The following is an 18,671-nucleotide window of genomic DNA, read 5'->3' as shown; positions in this document are numbered from 1 at the left end:
TTCATTCCAGCAAGCTTTTGAAACTAATGGCTTAGCAGGAATGAATCTTCCCTCCTTTTCTCTCCCACACACCCCCAGCACACCTCTTTCCATTTAGGCCTAATTGTGGCTCTTGTGGTAGCAACCTTGCAGACACAGGCAGTAGAGGTCACAGCAGGACTTGATAGAGCGTTGCTTATATGTCTCTAACTGTAACTCAAAAAAGTGAGATTGAAAAAAAAGACACCAGAAAGGTAAAAATTCTGCAAATAAGTTCTAATTCACATATCAAAATGCCTTCATGATTGTGCTTTAGAAAGATGAAAATCCGGTGCTAATATGTTAACAACAGTGACATTTTTTTGTAAAGAACCATCTTCCTTCCATTAAAGTGCCACCATTTGTCTTGTAGGTACTCTAAGATACATTTCTTTCCTTATTGAAAACTTAATCAAACACTGCAAACCCACTTCCATTTTTTAATTAAAATATTCTTTTAAATTCTTTTCCTTGTTAAAAGTGTGTGGTTAACTGTGCCTACGCAGACACCAAGTGTTTTTTCTGAGAGCCTTTTGGGTTTAGATGGCTTACTGTATTCTTGAGGTTTTGGTTACCAGATCTTTACCTTAATTCGGAGTAGTCTTCCTAGAGAAAATCCTGATGCTGAATTATCTGATAAAGGAGTTTGTGATATCCCCATCTGTTCTTAATACACATGGCCTTGGCGGCAGCAGAAATTGAGAAAAAGGAAATATTGACCACATTGTGAGCAGTCTCTTCAGTACATTGAATGTTTTTTCCCCATACTCCATGAAATACCAGCTGAGATGTAAAGATGACTACTGAGAAATGCCGTGCCAGTGAAATTCAGGTCATAGCAGACAATCTTCAGTTTTTGCTTATGTTGAAGAAGTGAGGTCGAGGAATTTGTAAGATAGTTTATCTAAACACCTAGTTCTCGGGTGGCTAAACAGCAACTTAAATAACGTATGATTCTTAAACTTTCATAATGTGGACTACTCCTGGAAGAGAAGGGTGATGGGAGCAGGCTTTCCTCTGTAACGAACATGTAAGAAAACAAAGCACAGAATCTGCTAATGTGACTGGAAAGTTATACATCCTAATTATTCAGCAGGCAGTGTATCCTGTAAGTACTTCACATGATTTACAAAAAGAAGATCCTGTACTAATGCTGTATGTGTTTTCAGTGCCTTAGGTTAGCTTTAAGGACCAGAGATCATGCTCAGGTAAATACATAAGAAAATAATTATGCTGTGACAGACCTCATCTGAAGATGGTTTATGAGTTGCTCGATCCTATCTGACTTCAATTATGTTGCCCTGATTTAGTGATCTCCCATTTCTTCTTACCTGGGAACTCCATTTTTGTCTCTTCATCTTCCATCTTGCTTAAAACTTTATGTAAGGTTTAACGTTACCTTTTGGTGTAGAAGTGTTAGGTATTGCTGCAGCTGAATTATCTGGCAAAGGCAGCAAGGATATTGTATAAAATGTGTCCTTTTTTACCTGCTATGCCTTTACTGGATCAAATATACTATTTTTTCAGCATTTGGTCTCTCCAGTTTGGTAATCCTAGGGACTATTTTTAGCATTCACTGTCTGCAGAGCGCGCTCTGTTAAATGGTAGATTCAGCTGCCTTTTTGTGCAGCTGAGGCTTGGCAGTTTGGACCAAGTTCATGCATTTCATTCAGAAGTAAATGCAATCATCTTACTGCTGTGGTTTTTTTTTTTTCCAGTTGCCAGTCTAGCTGAATTATTTGTAATAATTACTGTGTTGTCTCTTCTTTTTCCTTTATGTTGTCAGGAGCAAACAGAGTGGGTAAGTAACCAGAGCTGGTAATTGAGTACAAATATGAATAGAGGTGCTGGGGTGGCTGCAATTATATCTTAAGGATGGAAGGATTTGTCTTCTGAGTCTTAAAAAAAACCAAAATTGCTTTTGAGCTATTGAAGTATAGAAAATTCTCAGTAACACAGATTATAGTCATCCAATTTAGGCACATTTTTCTAATTTCCTCCCAATTCTTTCAAATTATTGAGGAAGACGTCACTGGGAAAGAAGCAAAACTGAGGCAGTTGTTGGTCCTGAAGCTAGCTTTGTATAAGCAAGGTAGAGATATTGTTAGAGTTAGTGTCTTTACTAGAAGCCTGAGACAAACATGAGCTACCTGCAAAGAATCACAAATATTTTCTAATGAACTAGTATTTTTCTGGTCAGGACTGAGATGTAGCAAAGATGGGGCAGAAGAAAGCTGACATTGTCTTTGTTAATGCATACCATATCTAGTATATCATATATACCATATCTAGATAAATTAAGGACTGTGTCCTCTAATAGCAGTTTCCATCTTACAATAGTAGAGGAGGATGGATATAAGGATGTCTGTGTTGCTTTCCATCATCGGGTTTGTACAAGTAACTAATGAGAGTCATCAGTTGCATCCTGGGGACATAATCTACTGGGATACAAAGAAACTGTGGATCTGTGGAAGATTCCCATTGACTTTAGCTGATTTTGATTAGGGCTTATGCACCTTGGTTGCTGTGTCTCTTGCTTCTACCATTCTCTTGAAATAAAAACAATAGCCTTCCTCCTATCTCCAACTGTGTTGGTTTTCATCTGAAATCATAGCTTCCTGCAGAGCAATTAATTTTCCTGACATTTCAGTTCAATTAGTAGTTTTAACCCAGGGAACAGTGATGAACATTGATCCTGACATGTGACCTATATGGACTAGTTGTTTAAATGTGTTCTGTCCAGTATTTGGGTATAATTCCTCTCCATTCTTTTTCAGCCTCAGCTGTCTAGTCTGAGATCAAAATTTCGTTCTGGTAGATAACCTTATAAGGAAGACTTTTCTAACCATGGACAATAGTGTAATATAAGAACTCTGAAATGAGAAACCATTCTTATTCACGCTGTCAGAACTTCTAAAGGAGCTCATACATGTGTTGACTTAGAAACCATTTCTCCTTTTGTTGTATATGTACAGCTCTGCAGTTCCTGGCTTTCTTATCTACTTTACTGTACTTCTGTCTTGGTTTGTATTTATAGACACATTCAGCACAGAGAGGATGTCAGATGCAGTTTCTGGGGGTTTGGTGCATGCGTGTGTGTGTGTGTGTACGCGCACGTCTTTTCTGCAAAAGAGAGTAACATATGATGTTACTGTAGAGCCTTACCAAAATTTGACAGTGGGACTTTTGGACAGTTTTACCAAATGAGTTTTAGACTGTTTCAGCCAAGAGGCCTCTGCCAAGCGTTTGTTTATGTGTGCAAATGGAAAGGTTATGGATGAAATTATAAAGGCTCAGAGTGAATGCTCAGCCTAATTGAGTATAGTGGACCTTGCTAACCAAGTAATATGAAAATAACCTTAAAATTTTATGTTGGAGGTCACTGAGCTTTGAGAACTGCCGTTAGACTGGAAAGGCTGGGAAAAATTACTAATGTATGGGGAGAACTGGAAAGATGGATGCAGAAGTTCAGATTTCCATTGCGCTGCAGGATCGCTCTGAGGGATTCACACTAACTACTTAATATATCTTCTATCCCTCTCTGTGAGAGGCAGTGCTTCTAAGAAATGCATGAAGATGGGGCTGTGAAGATGACAAATGGTAAAGATCATATAAATGGCTACAGAGAGAGATGGATATATTTCATTTAGGCTCTGTGTCTGGCAAAACATTTGGGACACAAATCTTGAGTGGAACTGTTTACCTTCGTTTTAAGGACACTTTTACAGCAAAGTCACATTTATGATGCATGCCATTTATAAATATGTACATTTGACAATGCATTGATCACGTTTGAGAAATATGAAAAATAAAGAATTTTGCTTAGCTTGTGGCCAGATTGCTTTCCAGCCCAAAAGTAATGTGCTGTGAATATAATAAAGTGTACCCTCCTCACCTGCTCCCTCTTTGTGCTAGAAGAGGGAAGCAAAGGATCAAGTCATCTATAGTGATCTACAGAAGATAGCATTCACTCCTCTTCTGAACCCTATACTTCATTACCAGCATGTGTGGCAAATGGATCATAGCAGTGGCTGTTTTCTTTTCCTTCTTGTCTGTTGGAGTTGGATCAGGTTGATCAACAATTGATTCTGTATTGGAATCAAATCAGATTCTCCTTCTGGTTTGCATCTGAGAATCACAGCCTGTTATTAGAAGTCTGTGCAAGGATGTGGGACTATGTCCCTCTGCTCTGTTGTATTCCTCCATAAGAGGAGTCACAGATCTTAATCTCATACTGCTTATATTTCATGGTGAAAGCAGTTTGAGAATTTGTGGTGTTACCATGTGGACAAGACAAAAGATTTTTTTGCGAGTCTTCAGTAGTTTTAGCAAGTCTAATCCACATAATGGTTCCTGTTGTAGGTGTAGCTCCAGCAAAGAAATACCACTGGAGTGATCCTACAGATTTCAAGTCTTTTGAGGGAGATGACCCATTTCTGTGGAAGTGATTAACTGTTGGCAGGACCAGGGCTGCAACTTTCATGTGTATTGGTTTCCATAACATCTTGTGCTGATAATATTTGGGTTGATTTAACCTCTTCAGCAAATTACAACATGGCATTATTTGTGCAGCTTGCTTATTACTATGTGAACTGTTTATCCTGTCACAGAGAAGAAAATGGTGCTTTAAAAGCTTTAATCAGTAAAATGTCTGTAGAATTCTTTGTATTTTCTGTGGATTTCTAAAGGTTTTATTTTTTTAGTTCATCTATCACTCCTATCACTTGAGAACTGCATTTTGCAGTGACACATCTTTTATTGCTATTTGAACCTCCATTTCAGGAATTTGCATCTCCTTAAGTACTGATAAGAGAAACCATTAGCAGTATGTACTTGAACAGCTTTTTATGGAGTAAAGTAGATTGAGATTTTGGGGGGTTGCAAATGCCAAGAGCTTGATTTACAGAAATAAAGAATGACAGCTCACCTTCTGGAAATGTAATGGGAAAATGTTTATAATTTGCAAATGACTGGGTAAACTCATTGTACACTAAATGTGAATCAGCTGGAAGGCCTATAGGGCAAATTAAACACAGATGGAAAACATGGCATAGTCTTGTAGCATGGCGTCTGTAGAGCTTAATGTTTGACTGAGATAACCCTAGCAGCACTACTTTACTCTGTATTTGTTCTGGTGATTTAGGACCTCCTCAGACCAGCAGTGGAAATGAGCAGCACTCTTCAGCCTCCATCTTCGAACATGTGGATAGGATGTCGCGTTCCTCAGATGCCAGCAGACGGGTCCCAAGCAAGATCCAGCTGATTGCCATGCAACCAATGGCAGCACCTCCGGTTCAGAACTCGGTGCTTTCTGATCGAGTAGCAGAGACCAACAAAATTAATAAAGAGGTATTTTTAAAGTGCTTTGAATGTTTGTGGAGGACTGTTTGCCCAGCCAAGAAGGAAGTGAAAAGTATCCGGTTTCTTGTTATCAGAAGTTCCTCGTTAGTTCCTGAGGAGTTGAATTTTGAGCAGTTTCCGTCCAGAGAGATAATCTGACCCGTTTTTAAGAAATACCTAAACCAAAACTTAAACAGTGAGAGGAGAGCAAATCTGATCGTCAGGATACACCTTGTGTTACCATCCTTTTGCTAGTCAGCAGGACATGACTTGTGTTAACTGTGTGTGAATTGGAATGTCTGGCCCACCTTGGCTTTCATTCTACACCATTCTTTTGACTTTTCAGCAACTCAGGATGTGGGTTATACAAACAAGTTATCTCAAGACATTCTGAGGTGTGAATTTGCAGCACATTCATTGCTTCCAACTTCTGCTGTGTTCATCTGACAGTAAACACACAGAAACTTCCTGCCTTCTCTGAGGTTCACGATACTGTAAGCAGAATATGAGCATGCCTGGGGCATTAGGAGAGAAGGTAATGTGCTGTAAAACCACATCATACGCTGCCTGACAGTGCCATGTACCTGCACCCCGGTTTTGTACTGGGTGTAAGATGGCATCTTCTCGTAATTCAGAGTGGAAGATTGATGAAACCTTTAACTTAACTCTGTTAAGCTACTGTGTTTCTGAGTACCTTACAGAAGAGAGAGAAATACATATATCTAGTATGCATAGGCAAGAGGGACCACAAAACAGAAATCTGATTATATGGGCAGAAGACATATAAATCAAACTATAAATGTAAAGAATACGTCTGGCTTGTGACCCTTTTGTGGGTTTTCTGTGATTTTCATAAGAGATTCATAAGATTTTCATACACAAAAATAGATTTTTATTTGGTTTTTAATTCGCTGCTGCAGATGTGTTCCAGAACTAGTCCAGTACAGGCAGAGCAGTAGTTGCTACCTGATCTGGTGCCCAAGTATTTTTCATTGATAAGAATTATTTTGGTGAGTGTTGGGCCAGGACTTAAAAGTGTGGTGTTACGATAACTTTCCTCAGATGATGAGGTCAGCTCCAGGAATTTTGAAAAAAAGGTGGGAAAGAGGTATAAAAACTCAGCCTGCAAGAAGACATAGAGCTGGTAACACCATATGGGGACCTGGCCCTTGTATTGCTGCTAAGTTTCTGCATAGCTTGTGGTGGCCTCTCATGCTCAGCAGAGGCACCAAGTTAGGAGCTCCATTAGCTCTTTAAGTTCTTGCTGCTTATGTGATGAAGGTTATTAAAGGGAATGGGTGACAGACTTCAACACTATTGATCAAAAGTATCTCTGTTTGACAAGCAAAGGTAGATCTAGCCTGTACTGGTTAGTCTTATTTTTTAGGGCAGTGTCACTTCTGGCAGACAGCAGGAGTTCTTTGTGTTCCTCCTGCCTTTTGTTTAAAAACTGCCACCTCTCCTCTAATTGCACTTGCTGTGCTGGTAATTGTATTGTGTATAATAGTACATCTGCCTGAGGAGACAATGGGGATACTGCAAAATATCCAAGAAAGAAAGTGTGTTTACAAATTGTGTGACTTATTTTAATCCTTCAGAGATTTGGGGGAGGGAGGGGGAGAAGGAAGGAAGGGAGGAGAGGAGGAGAGGTTTAGAGAAGAGCAGCAGAAAGTTCTGTTTGAAAAACTACAAGTGAAAAATGCAGTTGATTTTTTCCCTCCTTCTTTAAGATACAAACAGCCCTGAGGCATAAATCTGAGATTGAGCATCACCGCAATAAGATTCGTCTTCGTGCCAAGCGCAAAGGGCACTATGAATTTCCAGTGGTGGATGATGTGGTGGTGGTTGACTCCAAAGAACAGCACAGAATATATCGCAAGGCACAGATGCAGATTGACAAGATCTTGGACCCTGGAGGCAGTGTGCCTACTGTCTTCATAGAGCCCAGGAAGAGGTAGGATTTCAAAGATGGGAAAAAACGATTTCTTTGAGTCAGTATCCAAAGTATGTCAAACCCGTATTTCTGAACTTTCAGAGCTTAAAATCATTTTGATCACTAGTTGAATTTGAGTTACCTAGGTGAAAATGTTTGGGTTGTTCTAAATACTTTTTTATTTGTTTCAGTGTATGCCAGTATGTTTTGTTTTCAAATTATTGTTTTACAAGTTCTCAGGGGTGAATTCTCCATAAATAAACCCAAAGGTATGAAAACTGTCTTAAAACAATTTAGTATTTGCTCTGCTATTCGCTTGAATAATTCTTGTGTGGTGTAGAAGGATCAAACTGTAATATAAGCACTAAAAAGAAGGGGGGAAAATATGCAAAATAAGGAAACCCTTGAACAACTTAAAAAGCATGAGGATTCTGAATTTTAAAGGCAAGTTCACAAATCAACAAGATAACCTTTTACATATTCCCTCCAGGTAATGTGGCATGTTTGTCAGCCTCACAGATCTGCCTTCCTGGTGTTATATTTCCAGAGAAGGTCTTCCCTGGGCTCTGTTTAGGGTTTACAAATACTGGCACTTTGTTTCTGGAGCACTGGTACCCTGTGACTGCTTCCATTCTGACAGAAAGTAGCTTTTCCCCAGCTGCATGGGTTCCACAGTTGGTTTGCCTGGTAGGGTTAAGCCCAACATGCCAAATGCAAAGCCTTGTGGCAGTGTGATCTGTTCTGCTGGTGCAAATGTGTCAGACATTGGTCTGGAGAGGCACTGGCAGGGGCTGGAGCACAGTCAGCTTTGAAAGATCAATGTAGAAGGAAAGTAATACTGGAGAAAGTTTGAGGGAGGAAGGGGACAGTTTGGAGAGCTGTCAACGAGGGTGTTAGGAGAAGCTTGAGGAGAGAGATTCAGGGCTAACTAATGGGTTTTGCATGAAAAACTGGGAAAGGGAAGAGGAACAGGGCTGAGGCAAGGGTGACTTGGAGGGAACAAGCAGAGGAGTTCAACCTTGAGTGGGATGAGAAGAAAAATTGTAAAAAGAAATGTCATTACCTTTGTCTTGTTTGTTTTTTCTCTCTCTCTGCTTTTTGTTTTCTTCCTGTTAAGTTCTCGTGCAAAACGTTCTCCCAAGCAGCGCCGGCGACATCAGATAAATGGTAGTCCCATCGATGCAGAAAAGGACAGATTAATCACAACTGACAGTGATGGAACATACAAAAGGCCCCCAGGAGTCAATAACTCTGCATATATTGTATGTATGTCTGTCTCTTGAATGACAGGAGAGCTCTGATAATTTTAGTGGCAGTTGTGACATGGGGAGGTTTTTGGCCTTCTGACTATGGTCTGTATAGCTAATTTCAATCACATGTAGTTAACATGCAAATCAAAGTGAAACAAGGATTTCATTGGCAGTCTGTCAGTATTAAGCAGTAAAATTCTGCCAAGTATTCCTTGATAATAAAGAGGCCAAGAGCCAAAACCTTGTTTTCATTAATGGCACCGTATTATGCACATGAAAGTGTGCTTGGCATGTTCCACAATACATTGGAACATCGTTTCACTCTAGTCCAATTTGCTGATGTTATATATTCATATGTTACAGAAAATTTCATCCTTTGCTCTCACAGAGCGGAAGACTCAGTTCCTTTCATGAGAATTTTCTCTTCTTTAAAATGTGGCAATTAATTATTAATGAAAGAGAAGCATGTCTTTGTACTGCAGTAACTTGAAACAATTCTAGTACAGTGTCTTGAAAATCAATTTTGTTTCCTGTCTGAAAAAGGCAAAGACACTGGAGAATGCTTCTGTTCAATCATATCCATGTGACAAACTGTATTTAGGCATCTTTAACCACTTCTAAGCAGACTTTACTAAGCCTAATGCTAATATTGCAAACCCCTGGACAGTTTTTGTCTTGAAGGATGGTTTAATAATTTTAAGAATTTCACCATTAGCTGCATACATAGTCAAGTGAGTACAATGACAGTTTCTACAGTTTCCCTCTGCCTTCAAACAAGAGTGTGATGATTTTAATGTCATGCTGCAGCAGAATGAATTATCATCTGAAGCTGTTTAATTAAGACGTGTCACGCAGCAAGCTCAGCCCCTTTGGCATCTTTGGCAAGACAGTACTCAGAATGCTAAGTTCCTGCTGAAGTAGAGGCTTTTGCATCTTGATGACTGATTTTGCAATCTGCATGCAGTGGTAAGAATGAGCTTTGATAATAAGTCTGCTGCTGCAAAGCTCGTTTAATTTCCTGTTACTGATGAACAATAAGCCCATGTGGTAAGATCCCAGGTAGTAATTGTGATGCATGCCTCGGGTATTGCTGCTATGAAGCACTTATATGAATCCCATTCAGGTGACGCACCCAAGTTCGAGTTCCATGCAGCTCACCATTAAGTGTTAATGTAACGTTAAGCACATAGTTGCTTAACAGCTGCCTTTGTGTATTTTTCTAGGAGGTAATAATTGTTTAATATAACTGCTGATGTGGTCAGTTGTAAGCTAAAGACTGAACTAATTTCTTGGAACTGCAAAAGCTGCAGAGAAGTCAAAGATGTAGACAGAGCTGATTGTCTTTTTCTGGGTGGAGTAAACACTCTCTGCATGACTTCGTTACATGCTTGCAAACCACAAGATTTCTGTTATAATGGAGTAACTCCTGCACAAAGCTCCGCTGCATTACCTGGGATCAGAGCGTTTCAGATCACACTGGATGAAGTATAAGAACAGCTGGTGTCATGTATGTGCATGCATACGTGCATGCAGAAGTGGGGAGGGTAACGGGCAGGTTTTGTCCAGCACCAGCACTTTGTGCCATTTATCTCATTGTGGTTCTGCCAAAGAAAATGTTGCTCAGACTTAAGGCCCACAGGGGCTTGGGAGCTGACTGGTTAGATCTTCCCTCTGACTGCCCTTCACCTTCTTTCTGTTTCCTCCAGTCTGATCCAGACTTGCCTCCTGAACCTCAGACATCATCTTCAGCTGATGTGGGGAAGTTCCCTGGCTTGCCTTCCCACCCAGTCTCCCAGTACGTCCCACCGCAGCCATCCATCGAAGAAGCTCGGCAAACCATGCACTCGCTGCTGGATGATGCTTTTGCGCTGGTGGCTCCCAGCAGCCAAGCAGCCAATTCCACGGCCATCGCACCACCCGGGGTGTCTGCAGGACAGCCGGTAAACAACACTCCTGCTCGAGCAGGGAGGGGAACCACATGCACCCAGTGGGGATCACCTTATGGTCCAACTCAGGCAGTAAACAACCCATTTAACGTGAGTGATGCAATTTAAAAGGCTTTTCTGGGCAGATTGATCACCAGTTGAGCCATGGTCACTGTTGTTGTACCCTTGCTGTCAGGACTTGACACAAATGTGGAACAGTTTGTGGAACTAGGAGAATTCAGAAATTACCATCACAAGAAGGTGAACTTGCTTTTTAAGCCGTTTGGATTCTTTTCCCCTTTCCCATCCCAACCACAAGAGAAGATAGGAGTTATCCTCCTCTAGGATAACTTTTCTGTTCTTCTCAGTTATGATCTTTCATAGATCAGTCTTGTTATGTCCAAGAGTAAAACTTTATTTTTTTAAAATACTTGTTCGTATTTTGACAATGAAAAAAAATGTGTTGGGCTTGGGTCATATTTTTCAGCAGGGCATCCAAATGCTTTCCAGAGGTGAGGGATAGGGAAGCAGTGTTTCTGTGTATGATTTTTTGCATTTTATGGAGCACTGGGACACATGGATAATCTTTTAGGTCATCTTGATTTCCACAACAATTCAGTAAAAGTATCATGATGCCATTGGACTGCTGAGTCCGAGCCCTGTGGACTGATGCAGACTGATGCTGGTCGAGGTATAAAGAGATTTCCAAATGCAAAGCTTCATTTGCTGAAAAATTTAAGCTAAGTAGACATTGGAGCAGCCCTTGATCTTCTGCAAGTGAGAGAGAGTATTTTTGAAAGGATTTTAAGTTAAGGGACTGATCAGACAGAAGAGACTGCTAGCCTACTGTAGCAGTGATTCCCTGATCATCTTGTGCTGCTGGGTTTGTAAAACTAAGCTCTTATGGTTACAATCAAGTCACACATACAGGCCTAGTGATCTCTGCCATTCATCACTTAAAAGGCTGACAGCGGACTTCCCAGGGTATGCATTTTGATTTTAATTTGGTTTTTTTCATTCTTCTGACAGAGGTACGTGGAATTTGGAATGACTCCGCCAACAGCACCAGGTCTCCTACCAAGGTAGATTTTCACTGACAGAATTATCTTTTATTATTTTCCTTGCAATTCCTCCCGAGTTCTTACTGGCGCTGGTATATTATTATGCAAAGTATGGTATAAATGAGAAGTAACAGGAGTCCAGATCCAGCCAGTGTAATTTATTTATGTAGCATGAATGACATATGCACACTGTATGAAATCCAACCCTCCATTTAAAAAAGTGTGTTTCTAGCCCCTTGGCTGTAAAGACATCCTTCCAAATACTGAGTAAACCGCTGAGTTTCAGCTTTTAAAGAGGCTGAAACAGTTACTGAGATGCATGTAATTCTCCCAGTACTCTGGCTTTCATCTTGTTTTTGTAGCCTCAGGGCAACACTCACTCGAAAAAGCTTGCAGATGACTAACAGATTCATTCTATTTTTAACCAAGTTGAGAACAAATTACAGAGCATGGTGACCCTCAGAGAAAGCCTGCCTTGCAGGCCTATTATTATAAAATTGGGGGGAAGAACAAATTTTCCATCTTCTCCTGGCCTTGCTGTCATAGAATCATGTAAAGAGAAGACAACAGTTGTCCAGGTGACTGTTAATTCCACCTTTGGTGTCTGTGTTTTAACCACTTGTGAAATTGGACTCTTGAGTCATGGGTACCCACTGTGGTCAGACTTATCTCACACTCTCCAAGCTGCTGCAGCCAAGGTGGTAAAAAGGTGGCCTCATGCTGCTCTCATTATCTTCTTACAGCTCACCATGTGAGATGAAATCCCAGTGGTATCAGTGTCATTCATTAGATTTCACCTGAAGTCTTCATGGCCTTGGAAATTTGATGGTAGAATGGATATGAAGAACTTTCTTTTATCCCTTGTTCTGCAAGCTGATTTTGAAAGGACTAACTAGAAAAGGAGTCTCTAAGCACGTTTTCTTAGGTCTTGGCCAAAGGTGACAGTTTCAGTGTGTGTGGAGCATACATGAAATGGCACACAGTATGACACGCAGTATATTTTTTTTAATTTAGATTACCTTGAAGATTATAAGCTAGCTTTGAGACTGCCAGCAGGAAGTACAACCAATTGTTTGTCATCGAGGATTTTCTCTTTGTTTATGGCGTTCAGTGAAAATGTGATAAGTTAACCATGAAAGTGCTGAAACCCATGTTAATGCACCTGAGTGAAGTAGTATCTTTGCAACATATTTTTTGTTCAAAAGTTTATCAACGTTTGGCATAGACACTCTGGATTTCCCTAAGTTACAAATTAATGGCACCATTATTAATAGTTCAAATGCTGGCTCTGCCAGTGCCAGTAGATTAAGTTAACAATCTGCAAAGTCATTGACCTTAAGAGGAAGAATTCCTTTAAATTTTCATTAATACAGAAAGTTTCCTAAAGCTTGGTCAATAGAAAACAAGGAGAGAGTTGTTATGGTTGTGGAGTGGGGTTTATGCTCAAATTCAGAAGATAATACCGCAAATTGATAGAGACAGTGCACCAATTAGAGGAAGGAAAAATAACCTGAGGTGCGATGTATCAATGTCATAGTCCATTGGCTTAAATATCCAATGCATGGAATAATAGTAGGGTGACCATACTGTTCCCTTCTCTGTACAAATGCTGTCAACATCATTAATGGGGCAGAACCAACCTGGGTAAAAAACTTGCAATGTAAAAGACCTAGGTCACAAAACAGCTAGGCAAACATAAAGGCACAATGAACAGCTTTTACCAGAGCGTGAATATTGCATCATGCAGCAGAGATAGAGACACTTAGCCATAGTGGATTAGTGGTGTAAAATTGATTTTTGGGGTGGTATCTCCCCACTTAACTAAATAACGAGATTAATGATTTTTTTGACTGCAAAGATCAATTGGAACCTGGGTCTCAGTCTGGAAATAGGAAGGAGCACTAGAAAGCTTGTGTGGTACAGATGTACCCATTTTTATACTCTTCTGTTGATCTCTGACTTTAAAGAGTAGCTATAGCTATCTATTACAAGGAATATTAAGAAGAGAGGGTGGTGGGTTAATAAACATGCACATTTCAAGTACAGACCCATCAGCAATAAAGGATATACTTCCTGTCTTCTGAAAAACTGGCACAAAAATAATGCGTTTGCAGTAACACTGAGAAAATATTTTCTTTAAACATAAAAAATTGCAGCAATCAGCACTGCAGGCATAAAGGGCCAGAAGATCACATGCTTTATCGGTTACAGTGATTAGCATAACAGAAGTGACATTGTTAAACATTACCTATCCATTCAGGCATTTATTTTAACTAGCTTGTAAGTCTGGTTGGAAACAATTTTCTCTGGATCTGCTGAGTGGACAGGTGGGATTGTATGCAAGGGAGCTGGGGAAATTCTGGAGCTTTCACACTGGGATTGTTGCAGCGTGAACCCTTTATACCTCCTCATTTAATACTGCATGCCAAGTAGCTAGTACTTTAATTTACAGTTACTTGTTCATGCTTTATTAGGCTCTTATTTGGCTTTATTAGGCTATTTATTATTATGTCAGCTTTCTTTTGCTATCTGGCTGTCATGCAAAGGTAGTTAGTTTTCCAAATAAAGCACAAATCAAGAATAGTTTGAATTAGATGCAGTCACAGGATTTTCCTGTAAAACCAAAGGGTGTAGAACTGAGGTCTTGAGGAATGGGATAGGTTGCGGTCCATAGCCTAGAAGGACTGAGATGCCCTTGTGGTAAAAGGTGTATAAAACCCATCCCTAGTCCTCACTTTGTGTAATTTCATGTGCCTGACTTAGGATGTTGGTCTCTCTTTCTTCTGTATTCACCAGTGAGAGGCTCCTGCAGAAAATTATTTAGGTAGCCTAATCTTTTGCTTTGAATGCCTCTCGAGGAGTGTGTGTCTCTTCTTTGATCATACCTGGATTCTGAGAGACACTAGCCTAGTAACCTAAGCACCAGAAGTTTGGGCAGCCACACCTCCACCATATTGACAGGAATCAATAATCCTTGAAAACTCAGCTGCCATCAGTCTTTTAAAATATAATCTCTCTATGCCAGGCTTAAGACGTGTTAATAGGAAGTGTAGGAAAAGCAGCGTTTCCATCTCCTCCTTTACTCCTGTTCTGTAAATTGAATTATAGGGTTTCTTTTCCAGGTCCCATTACCTTGGCACAATTAATTAAGTTAGATTGATGACAGTTTCTGTTGTTAACTCTTTTCAGTAAATATACAGCAGCAGTGATTACCAGCACCAGCCTGAATTATAGGAAACATTCATTTTAGTATACGTTGCATCTCTTCATACGTGGATATGACAGCTTTGTTTGATGAATCTTAGAGAGCAAAGTTTTGAAAATTTCCTAAAAACTGATCAGAACACTTGATGAAATAATAATTGTTCATTAAATACACACATAATGCAGTTTGTATGGTTTGATTTAGACCAAAACTGTGTGCCCAGAAACTCTCAAGTAAGAGTCAGGCTTGTTGCTAAGGTAAGCAGCTACATCACTACTGAAGTCTTCTTTTTTTCTATCGCCGCCCCCCCCACCCCGAAAAAAACCCTTAGTTTTTTCCCCAAGGGGAGAACAAGATCTGTAGACTTCTTTCTCTGCACTAGGAGACTGCAACATGCAAAAAACACTCCTGTGAAATTATGTTAGAGTTTCTAACTCCTGTTCCTGTGCAGTGTAGGTCATGAAGGAGGAGTATATTCCTCAGATATATTTTTTTTCTTAAACATTTACGATTAAAATGTACATTAAAAGGCATCGTAAAGAGTTGTTGTATGAGGTACACCTGCATTACTGCCTCTAGTTAGGCAATTCACTTATTGTAATCTTGAGTCTTTACTTTTCCACAGGCAGAACTTTGGGCCAGGTTTTCTTCAACCTGCAGAGTTAATGCACCCAGACCAGCAGCCACCTGAGGCTCAGTATTCCTCCAGAGGGTTATACTCAGAAGAAATGCCATCAGTGGCACGACCACGACCAGTTGGAAGCACTGCAGGTACACTTCACTTAAGTTGAATATGCACTAAAATAACTGACCCTTTTCCATATCTACTCTTACACTGAGGTCACCATTAAGACATCATTTTCCTTCAGCTACTACACTTGAAACGTGGTCCTTGTCTTCACTGCCAAAAAAAATTATCACAAAGTGGGGTTAATTTTACATCCACACGACCTTGCAGAAAAAGGCAGTGCTTTGTGACCTTTTCAGTATCTTACAAGTGTTGATTATCACCCACATTCTCTAAGAATGGAAAATTACTTAATTGTTTTAGAGCATACAGTGTGTGCAAACTTTCCACTGCCAACTCTTTCTTTTGTGCTAAATGAGCTAACTGATGCATCCCAAATCAGCCTGCTAAATAACAATTTTAAAAATACTTTTCTGCATCTTTATTTTCATTTCTCTTCCTAGAAGTGTATGCATAAAAGCAGGATCTTTTAGTTTCTAATGCTATTATTTATTGCTGCTGTCCTATATGAAATCATCTTGCCTGATTCGGTTGTGAGATAAGTTCTGTAGCACTCATCAATGCTATCATGAGTAAGGTTCTAACATCACATGGCAATTAAGCAGCAAACACTGATTTTCAGAATAAAATATTCTGTTCTTATGCAAATGCCACAGTTATTCTCTCACAGAGATATGTTTTCTTCTGGGGAGTTGAGAAAGACTGGAAATATTATCATATACTCATGTCAGAGTCCTAGTTTTGATAGCTGCTACACTTCCCCTGTAGATGTTAAATGAATGAGAACGACAGGGATGTAGTGACTGTCACAGTTTAATGATGATTATTTTATTGTCTGATTTACAGTATTCTCTAAATGTTTATGAATATTCTGCTTTAAAGTTTGGAGGCAATTCAGATGATTAATTCTTATCTTTCAGCATAATTATGTGCAAATATCAAACTTCTCAAATACTGTTTTTTTTGAGAGGAAAATATGAAAGTGACCTAACTGTCCATCACGTAAATTACACTGTTGTTTCTGTCTTTTCCTCCCTTTTTGTACACACACACATGCACGCACACACACAGTTTTCTCTTATGTATCTGTGGGTTATTAAATGTGTTTCATTTCTAATGAATAATAAAATATAGTAATAATAAAATAAATTTTGTTTCCCTGTGGGAGGAAATTCAGGAAAAAGGAAAGCTGGCATGTTGTTACATCTCTCTTGCAATTAATGGTGGTGGCTATCCCTGCATGAGTTTGAAAAGAGTGGGAGGGGAGGGAAGGGAAAGGAAGGGAGAAAGGAGGAGGTTAGCTTTCAGGCTGAAAGGAGATACATTGTGTTCTGACCTTCTAATTAGTCAACGACAGCATCATTTAATATTTAACCACAAAGCCAAGCTGAAAGAACCATACTCTTACATAGTCATGCATTTTGTTCTTCTGAGAGATGGAATAGAAAGCAGTCTGGAGAGTTTAGGGTCTTGCCCGTATGATGTAAATAAGGTGTGCCACAGGAGCAAATGTCTTCTCTTTGCTGCTAAGTAATTACATGAAAGCATTGCCAGGGCTTTCAGTAAACACTGTTTAGAAAGGGCTGGCATATTTTTGGAATGCAGTGTAGTCCATGTCTGAGATGCATGTATCTCACCCTCTTCTTTCAGTGCAGTGGCAATGAAAAGCATCACACTCAAGGAACTGCACAAAATGCACATAACTTTTCCTTCTTTATTCGACACTGACAGCCTTCTTTCTGCTGATTTTTTTATTAATTGCACAGAAACAGAGCTCCGCTTTCTTCTTGTCTCCTGCTTCCAACAAAGTTTTATGTTGTCATTTGTCTGCCCTACAAACTTGACTGTGTGTAAAGATGAAAAAACAATATTTGCTTTTAAGGTTCTCAGATACAGCACCTCACTCAGGTGGGAATTGCTAGCAGGATCGGAGGTCAACAAGTGGAGATCCCCTCAGGCAGAGCAGGGCATGGCCAGCCGGGGGGGCCAGGGTGGCCCCAGTACCGTGGAGAGGATGAATATGCTAGGCGAGATGCAGTGAGTACTGTTACACATTTGCATAGTTTCCGAAGTAGTGATATGTTCGGGTATTTTTTTTCCTGCATTACTGTTTGGAACTTCCCCCCCGGAATACTTTCAGTTGCTTCTCTGACATTCTTTGCTTTGCTCTTCAAACCCTCGTTAGCTCTTCTAACTTTTGCTTGCTGTTCTTTTACCTTTGCTTCTCTCTAACTGCTTTCTCTCACTTTACCCTAACCTTTTTTTTTTCTCCCTTGAGGCCTTCACTCATTAATTGCAGTTCACCCAGTTCTGCTTCTGAGCTCCAGCAGAGGTGGATACTGCTTTCCATTTTCTTCTTTGAAATATGCCTCTGTATTTTGAGATCATTGTAAGTAGAAAACATTGTATTAAATTGTCCCAGACTACCGTCCTGCTTTGTGTTGGTATAGTTCTTTTGTCTTCTGTATCAGTGCGCAACATCAGGAGTCAGGGCAACAGAATAAGGTACATACTTGCACATAACAATAGAAGTGTTTCTAAACAAGTCATTTTCATAGCCTCACTCAGCGGGATGTGGTAAATTAATATGTATTCAACTACCAGTGTTGCCTAGGCAGCCATCGTGACTTCATGTTCTTGGCAGTGGTGCTTCTAGAGGTTGACGTTTCTGATTCAGCCAGATGTGTGAGGTTGAAGGTATTATATGGCCTTTCCAGGAAAGATACAGTTGTCTTCTACCAGTCCATGTTTGATGTACTTGCATCCTGAAGCAGGCTGACCTGTGACAGTTTTATTGTAGTACTCTTGAGAGTGATAACTTTACTGTCCTTCTTTTGCTCCTTTGCTTAAACTGTCATTTTTCTGGTTTCTTCCTTGAGGGGGGTGGAAGGAAGGATCTCCTCCTTTTGCATACTGAGGGCAGTGTGTGTTTACACTACTTAAAGTTGCTTTGCAGTATTGCATGATCTCGAAATGGCTTTACATAAAGACAATGCAACAGGATGGGCCTCATCTTTAGATTTTGGTGAAACTGAGCTGCCACCGCTCCAAATGAACTTGAGAGGAACAGCATAAAGCTTTTGAGAACTGGGCACACTAGAGACAAACTCTACTGATACTATTAAAAATCTTTAACTGTCGAAGCCGAAAGATGTATTTTCCTAATTTAACTTCCTCTCTGTGCTTGGAGC

General features: G+C 39.9%; 1 protein-coding gene across 4 annotated transcripts in view; it reads left to right on the top strand.

Annotated features, from left to right (window-relative positions):
* The window catches only part of KIAA1549 (KIAA1549 ortholog), a 148,757-nt gene that overhangs the window by 123,695 nt on the left and 6,391 nt on the right, over positions 1-18,671 (top strand). Inside the window, exons 13-19 of one of the 4 annotated variants that reach the window (XM_075074496.1) lie at positions 5,162-5,367; positions 7,089-7,312; positions 8,409-8,553; positions 10,248-10,481; positions 11,496-11,548; positions 15,358-15,503; positions 17,363-17,517. In XM_075074496.1, coding sequence (XP_074930597.1) covers positions 5,162-5,367; positions 7,089-7,312; positions 8,409-8,553; positions 10,248-10,481; positions 11,496-11,548; positions 15,358-15,503; positions 17,363-17,517 — 1,163 coding nt within the window. Of the gene's footprint in view, positions 1-5,161; positions 5,368-7,088; positions 7,313-8,408; positions 8,554-10,247; positions 10,578-11,495; positions 11,549-15,357; positions 15,504-17,362; positions 17,518-18,671 lie in introns of all 4 variants that reach the window. The other 3 variants (XM_075074486.1, XM_075074512.1, XM_075074504.1) reach the window with 3 other exon arrangements.

Source organism: Phalacrocorax aristotelis, chromosome 1 (assembly GCF_949628215.1).
Source record: "Phalacrocorax aristotelis chromosome 1, bGulAri2.1, whole genome shotgun sequence".
Classification (NCBI taxonomy): Eukaryota; Metazoa; Chordata; class Aves; order Suliformes; family Phalacrocoracidae; genus Phalacrocorax; species Phalacrocorax aristotelis.
Note: the sequence above shows the minus strand (reverse complement) of the source record. Positions and strands in the feature narration are given on the sequence as shown.